This window comes from Gadus macrocephalus, chromosome 17 (genome assembly GCF_031168955.1).
Source record: "Gadus macrocephalus chromosome 17, ASM3116895v1".
In the NCBI taxonomy this organism is placed as follows: Eukaryota; Metazoa; Chordata; class Actinopteri; order Gadiformes; family Gadidae; genus Gadus; species Gadus macrocephalus.
In genome coordinates, this window is record NC_082398.1 from 2,842,949 (window position 1) to 2,855,994 (window position 13,046).

A 13,046-nucleotide genomic window follows, 5' to 3' on the forward strand; every position below is an offset into this window, starting at 1 on the left:
GGCCCTCACCTCGACGATGCGGTCGCCCGTCTTCAGCGTGCCGTTGCGGCCGGCGGGGCTGTCGTCCAGGATGTGCTTGATGAAGATGCCCCTCATCACCTCCCCGTTGCTGAGCCGGCTGCCCATGCCGCGCCCCCCCACGATGCTGATGCCCAGCGACTTGCCCGTCTCCCTGAACAGCTCCACCCTGGCGACGAGGACAGAGAGGAGGGGTTATCGACATGGGTAAGACCCCCTTACCTGCTCCTCGTACCTGACCTGAAGCATCTTATCCTAGCTAGCTTTGTTGTAAATACGGAATAACCTGCTAGTGCCCTAAATGTAAACGTCTGTAAGTCTAAAAGTCACTTTGATGCATGCATCTGCTAGCTAGCCAAAGAGAACACGTCAGACTATGCTCTCTGTGCATTCTTATCAGATTAAATACAGCAGTTGTCTGCATTTTTTAAAGATAAAGAAAGAGTGTCAGTGGGGTTTAAACGGCTAAGGAAATTGGACGCAATTTTGTCATTTTGATTTCCTTTCGGGCTGATCGTTGACGTGTTGTTCCCGCCTCCTTGTAGCCTCAGCGATGCTAGTCTACACCAGGCTACAAGGCTAGGATACAATAATAATAATAAATGTTATTACTATTGCTCTTTATATTTCTAGAATCTCAAAGTGCTACAGAGAAGTAAAAATAAAATCGTATCAAAATAAAAGCAATTACAACAATTAAAAAATGACCAACAAATGGTTATAAAGGAAGAAGGAAAACTAGGATAATGCTTTCAAACGGCCCCTTGTTCCCTTGTATTCTTCCCTAGCTAACCAACTGACTAACCAACTAACTGAATCCCCATGGGTGATCAAACTGAGTGCGTCAGACTGATGTAGCAGGCTTACTTCCGGGCTAGGTTCCAGTTGCTGTACGAGGCGCTCTCCTCCCCCTCTCCGTCCTCTCGCTCCGGTAGCTTCGGACTGCTCTGGCCCGCTCTACGATGCAGCCCACCAAGATCACAGTTAGTGTTTATAGATCCCCGGTTAGGAACGTCAGTTTTTAATCAAAACGGCCGCAAACATGTGGAAGGTGATCCGGCCTTAATGTCGAGGGTTGAAACTGAGATTTAGCGTGTTTTAATTTCCCGTCTTGGATCGATAAAGAACGAGTTATCTCGCGGCCAGATCTAATGTTTTAGTTTCTCTAATGGTGTTTTATTATTTGTAGGGGGGGGGGGGCCGTACGGTGGGGCGGGGGCTCCGGGGGTGAGGTCGTCCTGAGCCTTCATCACCAGGCCGGCCTTGTAGTCCTCCAGATACTCCGCCGGGACGTAGGTGATGCTGCGCACACACACACACACACACACACACACACACACACACACACACACACACACACACACACACACACACACACACACACACACACACACACACACACACACACACACACACACACACACCGCATACAGTAGACACACACACACACACACACACACACACACACACACACACACACACACACACATACACACATACAGACAGACGGACACACACATAAAAACACACACATATATACACACACACGCACAAGAACACACACGCGCACAAATGTAAATTAGTTAAAATAACATACATAATACAAACATTTGTCAGCCTCTCTGAGCTTGAGACACCGGAGGTCTGTCGTACCCCCACCCAACTATTCTCGCGTCAACATCCACGAGCGTCTCTGGTAAACAGACACTTCGGGGCTCATTGCTTAATACAACAGCCGGCATTCACTCAATGGAGTGTGAGCTCGCACACGACTAAATATGTCTGTCAGACCTCCGCTGCCTGTGGTTGTAAACAGGGAAATCACCTCTTTATGCATCCGTAGCTGTCTCATTTACATTCAAGAGTTTTCTCTCTCCGCCACTCACTGTCTCTCGCTGCCTCTCTCTCTCTCTCTCTGCCTCTCTCTCTCTACCTCTCTCTCTACCTCTCTCTCTACCTCTCTCTCTGCCTCTTGCTCTCTGCCTCTCTCTCTCTGCCCCTACATCTCTCTCTCTCTCTCTCTCTGCCGCTCTCTCTCTCTCTCTCTCTCTCTCTCTCGCTCTCGCTCTCGCTCTCTCTGTCTCTCTCTCTGCCTCTATGTCTCTCTCTCTCTGCTTCTCTCTCTCTCTCTCTCTCTCTCTCTCTCTCTCTCTCTCTCTCTCGCTCTCGCTCTCTCTGTCTCTCTCTCTGCCTCTATGTCTCTCTCTCTCTGCTTCTCTCTCTCTCTCTCTCTCTCTCTCTCGCTCTCTCTGTCTCTCTCTCTGCCTCTATGTCTCTCTCTCTCTGCTTCTCTCTCTCTCTCTCTCTCTCTCTCTCTCTCTCTCTCTCTCTCTCTCTCTCTCTCTGCCTCCCTCTCTCTCCAAGCCCCGTTCCAATTTAACTGTGTGCAAAACACTGCAGAGAGAATGAACGCCGGCTCCATTATTCAGACGAAAGATCGCACGCCGCCTGTCATGGTGCTCAAGGTGAGATGTGGATGAATTATGCATGCCCCCCCCCCCAAACCCCCCCCCCTGCGTTTAATCATCCACAACAGATGTTTGTCTCATTCATGACTGTCAGATCAAATGTTTGTTCATGGGTTGTCCAAATCTCTTCCTCCCAAATTATGTCTTAAAAGTTTGATGGGTGAGACATCAATAATTCATTTGTTCAGAGTTGAGTATCGACCGATGTTAAGGGGAGCTGGGGGGGGGGGGGGGGGGGCAATGTGTCGGTTTCCGTGGTGATAGCACTATTAGCAATCTGTTGATGACGTGAGGGGATTTTTGAAGAGCAGCTCAGTGGAGAGAGAGAGAGGGGGGGGGGGGGGGTGTGACGGTGGCATGGCTTCGTGTGCAGTTCTGTTGACATGGTGGCATGCGTGACTGTGGAATGAATCATCACAAGGGGGGTTCGTCAAAGGACACAAATCCAATCTGGCAACACATTAAAAAATGTAAGAAAAAGCAGTTGATAGGCACACTTTTGACGAGCACAAAAACAGCCAAAAACGAGTGACGTGAGCGAGTCAGACGCACGGTAACACAAGGAATAACCAGACAAACACACACTTGTAATCAAATATTTTTCCTCTCTCAAGCAACACGGAAAGAGACGAATACATAAGAAGAAAAGATGGTTAAAATGCGTCGTTAGTTTGGTCGTTAGTGGGTCAGTCAATTCAAGAGATTTATCCAGCTATTATCCTCAACCGTGTGCTGTTCAGACGTGAAACGGCAATCTCTCGTCTGCTCCCACAAGAGGTTATTTATGGTGAATATGGAAATAAATGGGAGGCCTGCGCGCATGGAAATTGCTTTTTCACAAAATAGGCCAACATTTAAATCTTTAGTTAAAGAATAATGTTGTGTCAAATTTCTGTTTAAAGACGTGATTCATCCTTTGCCGGCATTAAGGATCCACCACGTTATTTTAACATGAATTGTCAGCGCAGCTACAGATGATGGCTGCTTCCCTGGATAAAACCCTTGTGATGAGGAGCATGCATGCGAGTGGAGGCGGGAAAATGGAGAAGAAGAAGAAGAAGGAAAAATCAAGATGGCCTCCGGTGATTGTTGTCACTGACACACGGCCAGTGTGGATGTTATACTCACACATAAAAGGGGCACACATCATCCTCGGGTGAACAAGCAGATCTAGAACATGAAGATTTGGGGTGGGGGGGGGATGAGTTTGTTTTGTTGAAAGAAGTGAAGCAAACAAAATCTGACAAGTTGATCACAGCAGCCCCTGCACTTAGAGGCACAGCGGTAGACAATTTTTTTCGTCCGTGGGTAATTTGAACAGATAATGGCGTGAAGACCGGGGAAGCAAAGAACGTCATATCTTTGAAAAAACAAGTGTCGGGTAAATAACTGACGTGTTGCGCGAGGTACCCTCAAGGAAGCACCTGAAAAGAAAAACATACTGCGAGACGATTCAACTCATGATGTCCGTGATAAATAAGCAGTCCCCCTTTGTTATCTACTGCTACTGCCCGACCTGCTGCCTTGTAGATAAAACTCAACTGTTTGTTATCTCACTATATAAAAAAGATGATGTCGTTAATTTAGTAAGAAAGAAACAAGGACAAACAACACACCGGTAAGACAACTAAATCATGAGCACTTGTTTTCACATTACGGGCCGCTATTAAACGTTTACATCGTAAAAAGCGACATAACCGCAGACTACAAAAAATTATAATTTTGTTAATTTACTTTGAAAGAAACATCGACATCAACACATCGGTAAACCAATTAAATCAAGCATGCTTATTTTACTGCATCCCTTTCTTCTATTCGACAGAGGTCGCCTTAGCTTGAAGCTCGGGTTAAACTCCGGATTGACCCTTTGAACGTTCCCATCGGAAAAAACATAACCGGCGACTAGAAAATAAAATGTTCTCGTTAATTCACTAAGAAAGTAACAACAACATCAACACACTGGTACTGGTAAAACAACTAGATCACGAGCGCCTATTTTTACACTACCCTAACGGACTAAATCTCTTTTATTTTCTGTAACAGAGGCTAAGCCCGGGCTACATATCGGATTGAGACGTTTGAAGATTCACATCGTAAAAAAGAAAAACGACATAAGCGCGGATGGCGGGGGGGGGGGGGGGGGGGGCGTGGCCTCACCCCAGGTCGGGCCCTATGAGGGAGTGGCGTCGCAGCATGGCGCGCGCCTGGGCGTTGCTCAGGTTGGCGGTGGGCTCTCCGTTGATGCTCAGGATGAGGTCGCCCACGCCCAGCCGCCCGTCGCGGCTGATGGAACCGCCGTGGATCACGCTGCGGATCTGCATGCCCAGACCCTCCTTCACCGCGCTCACCGTCATGCCTGGAGGAGGGGGGGAGGAGGAGGTCAGGGCAGTCCGAGTCTGGCCTGGTGTGTGGTTGTCTATTTGTGTGTGTGTGTGTGTGCATGCTTGTCTGTGTGGGTTGTTCGACTAATTGTGTGTGTGTATGTGTGCATGGTTGTCTATTTGTGTGTCTGTATGGGTGCATGCCTGTGTGTGTGTGTGTGTGTGTGTGTGTGTGTGTGTGTGTGTGTGTGTGTGTGTGTGGTTTTCTATTTGTGTGTGTGTGTGTGTGTGGTTGTCTATTTGTGTGTGTGTGTGCATGCTTGTCTGTGTGGGTTGTTCGACTAATTGTGTGTGTGTATGTGTGCATGGTTGTCTATTTGTGTGTGTGGTTGTCTATTTGTGTGTCTGTATGGGTGCATGCCTGTGTGTGTGTGTGTGTGTGGTTTTCTATTTGTGTGTGTGTGTGTGTGTGGTTGTCTATTTGTGTGTGTGTGTGTGTGTGTGTGTGTGTGTGTGTGTGTGTGCATGCTTGTCTGTGTGGGTTGTTCGACTAATTGTGTGTGTGTATGTGTGCATGGTTGTCTATTTGTGTGTGTGCTTGTCTATTTGTGTGTCTGTATGGGTGCATGCCTGTGTGTGTGTGTGTGTGGTTTTCTATTTGTGTGTGTGTGTGTGTGTGATTGTGGATGTGTGTAAATTTTGGATTTGTGGATTGTGGATGATAATAAATCAGAATAATAATTGATGAACTACTTTTTAGTGAACCAATGCCGAATTAAATCCATGAAGAACTATTCATTGTCTCACAAATCAGACTTTAGATTAGGTCCCCTAAACTAAAGCCTGATGGCAGACTTGTCTGAGCTAATGACGCGTTTCTTTTTCTTTCACTTCATATTTGTTGAGACCAATCATGTTTCTGGAAGCGGCGATCTGTGAGCTTGTAATTTTGATAACATAAACTCGGCCAGCCCTAGTGAACAGTAAACAAGTCTCTGTAAAGGGTTCCAACCAACGCTGTCTAGACAGGCCGCTGTAGAAATATACGTATTAAAATACCCTTTTGAAAGCCTGGTCTGTGATGCGCAAATCAACTCCTCTTCGCTAGTATATACTCATAACAAAATAGGAAACGCCACATAAATCCGGCCCTTTGGTTATTGGTTCTCAGCTGCAATAGTCGGACGGGTGGATCTGGGATTACACATTAATCCCAGATTTGACTACAAAAAATTGTTTACTACTTTGAAGGTTGGTATGCAGCCAAATAAAAGTAAACTGAAAAACCAAACTAAGGCAACTTGATAATTGATAATTACAGGTGTGGACACCGTCACCCCATAATGGCGTTGTTGCCGCAGGTGCTGCTTTTACATTGAACAAGTCATATTTTTGCAGCGATTTTGGCGAAAATTCTGAATGCAACATCTCCTGACCCTTCACCTCCCCTGTTATTCCGGAGGTAACAAAATAGCAAAATAAAAACATGCGTTGTCGCCAACAAGACCCACCGAGACTGGAGTTGCCCTTGACGACCGTGATGGTTCTTTCAAAATCACTGCCGAGAGTTGTCGTATCCTCTTCACTGTCTGTTGATGGAGGGCTCATCACCTCTGACCCATCCTTCAAGGTGAACATTTAAAGCAATTATTCATAAAATGTCTTAGGGTAGGGAGCTAGAGTGCAGGGAACAGTCTGACACCATTAAAATAAAACATTTAAAAAATATAGTAGGCTGTTGGCTTTTGCAGATGGTTCAAATATGGTTTGCTTATGAGAACAGAGAGTTATTGAAATCGGACACAATTTGTCTTGGGACCAAAGGGTCAATTTATCGATCACCTCAGAGGTCATCGATAAATTGACCCTTTGGTCCCAAGACAAAGTGTTCAGGTTCGTTTGACGGACGGCCGTACCTTCACGAAGAGAGCGCTGGCGTTCCTGGCGCTCCCGGCGTCTCCCGCCTCGATCTCATAGCGCCGCGCCTCCACCGTCTCCACCTCCTCCTCCTCCTCCTCCTCCTCACCTCCACCCTCCCCTCCCACCAGCGGCTCCATGCTGCCGTAGAGATCCATCCCGCCTTCTGCTTCCGCGAAACCGCAGACGGCGGCCATGGCGTCCGGGCCCCGGTAAGACGTCCCGTACCCCGGGGGCCCGAACGCCATCGAGGCGTCGGCGGGCGAGAAGAGCTCCGTGGCGTCGCCGAAGGCGTCCATCGCTTCGAAGGCGGCCATCTCGTCCAGAGGCTCCGAGCGCCGTGGCAACAGCTAGGACGCGAACGAAGCCGAGAAAAATAGTTGATCAATTGATGTGAAAACCCGAAACCCGAACAGGCAGCGTTTTACCGCCAGAGACATATTGTACCACCAGGTGTGAGTGTGATTAGCCGTTACAAGCCGCTTCGAAAATCGGCCTCTCCTGACATCACAATTGGGAGTGTCCACCTGGATGTGTGTTGGATATGAGCAACGTTTGCTACAGTCCACTGGGTAGGCTGGTAGACTGATCTATCCAGCACACATCTAGCTGTGGACACGCCCACCTGTGATGTCAGAAGAGGCCGATTTCCAAAAAACGGCTTTTGGTGGCTAATCACACTCGCACCTGGTGGTATAATAGGTCACCTTTTAAGGTCGTCAGTCGCACTCTGTTGGGCCTGAGAACCGCAGAATGGCCTGGAGGGAGGGGATTGAGATGAGCTAGGTGGGCAGTCTCTGGGGTTTGTCTTAAAGATGCGTGGCGGTGAAGACATCACGCCGTAGACGGCCACAAGCAGTTCCCGGAAAGATGGTTGTTTTGTGTTCAATGCAGCAAAACAAGGCTGTGTTCTGTGTTTTACACCAGGGACACGAGGCCCGGCTAAGGGAAGGCCTTTTTTATATTTGTTTAATGACGTACAGATTAACGGGTGATGAAACTATACGGTGCACCGTGGAAATATAAAAGATGAGAGGAGTGTAAACACGATGCAGGAATGTGTTTTATGGGACGACTCGCAATCTTTGAAGCAGACTAATTGAAAGACGAAATGTATTTTACAGAACCCAATTCCGCCTACCATCTATCATGTGACCACTATATATATATATATATACATATATATATATATATATATATAGGCTACGGTATATCAATACAATATAAAGGGCAAGTGGTGTGCTATTACTTTTTCTGTCTGATGAATTAGAGAGAAAAAAGAGGGGAATACAACAGAGGCACACTAAACATGTGGGCTGCACGTTTCCTTCTTTGTCTGAAATGTGTTTTGTTATTATTCAGAAGCACCCCATGGCTATCGGAGCGCGCTTTGGAGAACAACAATGCGGATGACATTTTGGCCCCTGCCCCGTCACACATACATTATTGATCCCCCCCCGCTGCCTCTTTTCAATCTCCACAATACCCGAGCTGCCGCCGACACGCAATAATAATAACCCAGGAATCTTTTATTGCTCCAACGCTTCAATCTGTGTCCGGCCCGCTGGTCGAAACCGGTGAGACGCAGGGGGGGGGGGGGTGGGGGTGGGTGTTACCTTGGGGGTGGAGAAGGAGTGCAGGGGTCCCAGGTGGTGGTCTAGGGGGTCCATGGCGTCACCCCCACCCCCGCCCGCGGCGCTGACCCGGCCGCTGCACATGCTGCCGTGCAGGGCGATCATGGAGGCGTGCAGCGAGTCGTCCTCCATCCCCGAGTAGCTGAGGTCCAGCGCCCGGTCGTCATGGAGATCCGTGTCGCCGGCGTCGATCTGGAACCGCAGACGCAGGCACGTTTAGAAAACCACGATGTCGCTTGTTTTGTGGTGGTGTTTGTGGAATTGCGTCGGTTTGTGAAGCGTATAAGCGCAAGTGGGGGGGGGGGGGCGAGGAGCCGGCCAATCACGGACCAGCCCTTCTCGGAGGTTAGCGTTCTGTGCTAAAGACGGCGGGAGAGCGCTGATCGTTTTAATGGGTTTGGGGGCCGAGGCAGGGGTTGGGGGGAGGGGGGGGAGGGGGGGGAGGGGGGGGGGACACACAGATTGTGTGTTTGCGCAGAAGGGATTCTTGAGATTCCCCGGGAAGCACTGATAACACACAGTGTTTTGGGTGTCACTTCGGGTCAGATCAACTGCCAGCACGGGAAGCTATCTTCAAATCGGATCGTGAAGACTAACAGCACTATTCCTACTCACGTTGCAAACAAACAAACATCCATCTAAACAAACGACGGCCACAACCACATCCTCTCGCAGTTATAGCCAGGACAGACAGCGGGATTAGAGGGAGGGAATGATTGACAGGGTGTTTTTTTTTTTCACCCAATTATATTAGTCTGGACTTTGATTAGTCCCCGCCCCCTCCCAGAGTAGGCCAACTGACCAGGGCCGGTTCTGCCCGGTACAGAGTCCCCTCGGCATCTCCGTCTCTACCCCACATAGCGGGACACCCTAGTAAACCCATGGCGGGCGATGGCGGTGATGGTGACGATGGCGAGGAAGAAGAAGGTGAGGAAGAACTTCTTTGCTCATCGCATTGCGGCTGCCGAGAGCCGGAATATCTGTATATTCCCTGGACGGATTGGGAAGATGCGTTCATTTTATTGCGGCAGGTTTTTCTGTCCCTTTTAAAATGAATCATGAATGAATGCACACGAACGAGCCGTTTCTATTGACTCCGTCGCATTTCAATCAAAGCCCAGCCGAGGAAAGATGGAAAGTTGAGAAGAAATGCACTCTATGTGTGGATGTGTATATGTGTGTATGTATATGTATATATATATACATATACATACACGCGTCGCATAGAGACATACACGAACACACACACACACACACACACAGAGACAGAGTACATTTGTTTCAACTTTCCAACTTTCCATGTGTAGATAGTGTTTCTTTCTTCTTCAGTCTGCTGGATGTTGAACATTGTCTGTATTGTCTTCTCCATGCCTGGTACAGATAACCGATTTAAAGCAAGAGAGTGGAACAGAGATTACACGGGTCAGGGCCGGTTCTGGGGCCTCAGGCAGCCGCCATGGTGGACTGGGAGGGGGGGGGGGGGGGGGGGGGGTCAGTGTGATGGAGACCGACCCTGAACACACAACACACTGACATCCTTCCTACCAACCCACAAGCACAAATGCACACGCTTGCGGGCACACACACACACACACACACACACACACACACACACGCACACAGGCACACAGGCACGCACACACACACACACACACGCACAGGCATTCACACACAAACAGGCATGCACGCGCACCCACACACACACACACGCACACAGGCACACACACACACACAGACACACACCCTGAGCCTAACCCTGGCCTCTGCTTCGTCCCTCCCCGTAGCGGATCCCACACAAAGCCATCATGAGCCTGAACCTGACAGACGGAATCGAAAGAAAGGATAAAACACGAAACAGAAAAAAAGCTTTCCTCGCGTGACGCATCGTGCACAGAGTATTTTCTACAGGGGCTTTTTAAAAATATAGTGTCTGCGCTCGTCGAAAGATAGACGTCTCAATAGCAGCGTCAATATCAAACAAAGGCCAGGGCGTATTGTAGCGATTCCCGACGTTGATCTGAAGCCATTGAAGATGTTTAACCATGCGGCCTCAGCTGTCTGCTATGAAATATTCAAGTGCCGGTAAGGTGAAGCCCTCATTATAACAGAGTCGGCTGCATCGTGAAAGAAAACACACACGCACGCACACACACACACACACACACACACACACACACACACACACACACACACACACACACACACACACACACACACACACACACACACACACACACACACACACACACACTACTACAACAGACTAGAAACCAATGTCTTGGAAAAGGGCAGTCGATGAAACTCAAGAAGCCCCATGGAGCCATGGAGAGAGGCTGGTGGAATCGCCTGTGAGGGCCTCTTGACTTCTTAAAGTACGCTTGGACAACAAGGTCCTACACTAACACGCCTCGAACAGAAACATCTACAAGTATGGGCGGCGGTGGCTGAGGGTGAAGAGCGGGTTGGCTGCTAGCCGCAAGGTTGCTAGTCCGATCCCCGGCTCCTCCTAGCTGAGTGTCGAGGTGTCTCTGAGCGAGGCACCTCAACCTCACTGCTCCCGACGAGCTGGCTGTCGCCTTGCGTGGTCGACACCGCCGTCGGTGTGTGAACGTGTGCATCAATGGGTGAATGTCAGGCAGTATTGTAAAGCGCTTTGGATAAAAGCGCTATATAAATACAGTCCATTTACTAAGTATCGTTACTCTGACACGGTAATGCGCAGCATTAACAACACGAAAGACCAACTGTAACCATTAACATCAATATTAATATTTTCTTACAGGCAGTGTCTGTTAGGGATTGGCCATCCCTAACAGACACCTATCGCTACTCTTGCATGATAACGCACAGCATTAACAACATGAATGACATACCGGAACCATTAACATCAATATTAATAATTTCTTACAGGCAGCGGTTTGGCCACCCCGATCTGGACGACGCCCAGCTTGGCACCCTTCAGGGCCTGGACGGCGTCCTCTAGCGTGGCGTTCTCCAGGTCGGTGGCGTTGACGAACATCAGCCGGTCGCCCGGCAACAGCCTGCCGTCGCACTCCGCCACGCCATTGGGCACCAGGGAGCGAATCACGATCACTGTTTTGGCGGGGTCCATCGGGTCCTGTGGCGGGAAGCAGAACGTATACTGTAGCTTTAGAGTTAGCTTAGAGTTACAGCTACATGAACTGTGAATTACTCACAACTGCCGTCACTCTTGTTTATGAGGGATAATAACGAGATAAAAACTAAAATAACCTGTAAATAATAAATACTACTAAAATAAATAATAGTAGTTGCCTATAAGTTCGGTTGTATTTGAAAACTGCAAGGCCTGTCTAAACGAATCGCTTTGAGTCGCTTCCTCTCCTGAATGCAACATTTCCAAAGTACAACGGAAGAAAAAACAGAAGGCTGCGCTGAAGAAGTTTCCCCGGTTTAATTAAACTTTGAGCACAAGACGAGATGGGAACATAATGTTAAGGGTGATTTGAGTGGCGTGTGCCCTTCAGGGGAGAAACTTTTTTCCTATGTTTGCCAAAAGAAAGTATAACCACTACTGCGTGTGTGATTATTGTGCAGCTCCTCAAGGTAGGGGTACTGCCTTGAACTGCGTATCAAAAACAAAACACAAAAAAACGATTTCCTGAATTCCACTCGGCTGTTTTTGTCCTGGAGGAATACAGCCACCGCCGCCGGTTCAAACTAGCTTAAGTTAGTTTTATTGTTCGGCTTTAGCTATCCTTTATTGAAAATGGCAGGTTTATTCCATCGAAGGCCCTTGCTCTGCAGTGTGTTCCCCACCAGCTGACAACTTGACAACAGAATTAAAGGGCAGCGGTAACTACGCTACGCGATAAAGACGTTGTGTTAGCATGGCGTCAACAAGAGTCAACGTGTCGGGATGTCACTGCAGCAGAACACGCAAATCATTCCCCGCACTCAATGTCGTAAACAAAAGCTGGGTACACCGCCGACGGCACAGACAGAGACCGAGAAAGAAAATCCCAAGAGCGGGAAAAAACCGAATCCCAGAGGGTTTCCTCCCAGCGTTCCCAGTACCTGGTAGTCCAGGATGCTGAATCCCAGTCCTCCCTCGCTCTTCTCCAGCTCGATGTGCTGGATCTCCGACTCCCACATGGCCAGGGGGGACACCGGCCCCTCCCCCGGCACGGCCTCTTCCTCCTGCACCTCCGCCTCCGTCATCATCGTCATCATCACCGCCGCCGTCATCTCCGCCTCGTCCGCCTCCGAGAGTTCCGGCGCGGCCAGGGAAGCGCCCGGGTCCGCTTGCGTCTGCGGAAACCGAAAGTAGGAAAACAAAAATCGCAGGTCTGTGTGTTTGTGGCGCATTGCACCCCCCCCCCCCCCCCCCCCCTCGCTCACACGCTACTCCCAGAAACCACGGCGTCCCTCACACCCCTGTGGTTCTGTTTCAGAAGTTTCTGGCGCGAGATGAAAGGGAAATATCAGGGGGAGGCAAAGCGAAGAGGGGTGGTGGTGGTGGTGGTGGTGGTGGTGGTGGTGGTGGTGGGGGGCCTGAATTGGACATATCTGCAGCTGAAACTCCCCCAGCCCGTCTCCATCACTCTCTCTGCCTCCTCTCCCTCGGTCTCAGTGGGGCGTTGGCTGCCCCGCCCCCGCTACACGATGGCGGTGTCACTCGATGGATTGGCGTTCGTAAAGTGCCAGCC

General features: G+C 49.3%; 1 protein-coding gene across 1 annotated transcript in view; it reads right to left on the minus strand.

Moving 5' to 3' along the window:
• The window catches only part of LOC132445689 (multiple PDZ domain protein), a 62,085-nt gene that overhangs the window by 26,566 nt on the left and 22,473 nt on the right, over positions 1-13,046 (minus strand). Inside the window, 11 exon segments of the mRNA XM_060035803.1 lie at positions 10-187; positions 886-975; positions 1,225-1,320; positions 3,615-3,656; positions 4,644-4,842; positions 6,319-6,430; positions 6,724-7,074; positions 8,341-8,550; positions 9,161-9,349; positions 11,267-11,476; positions 12,415-12,648. Coding sequence (XP_059891786.1) covers positions 10-187; positions 886-975; positions 1,225-1,320; positions 3,615-3,656; positions 4,644-4,842; positions 6,319-6,430; positions 6,724-7,074; positions 8,341-8,550; positions 9,161-9,349; positions 11,267-11,476; positions 12,415-12,648 — 1,911 coding nt within the window.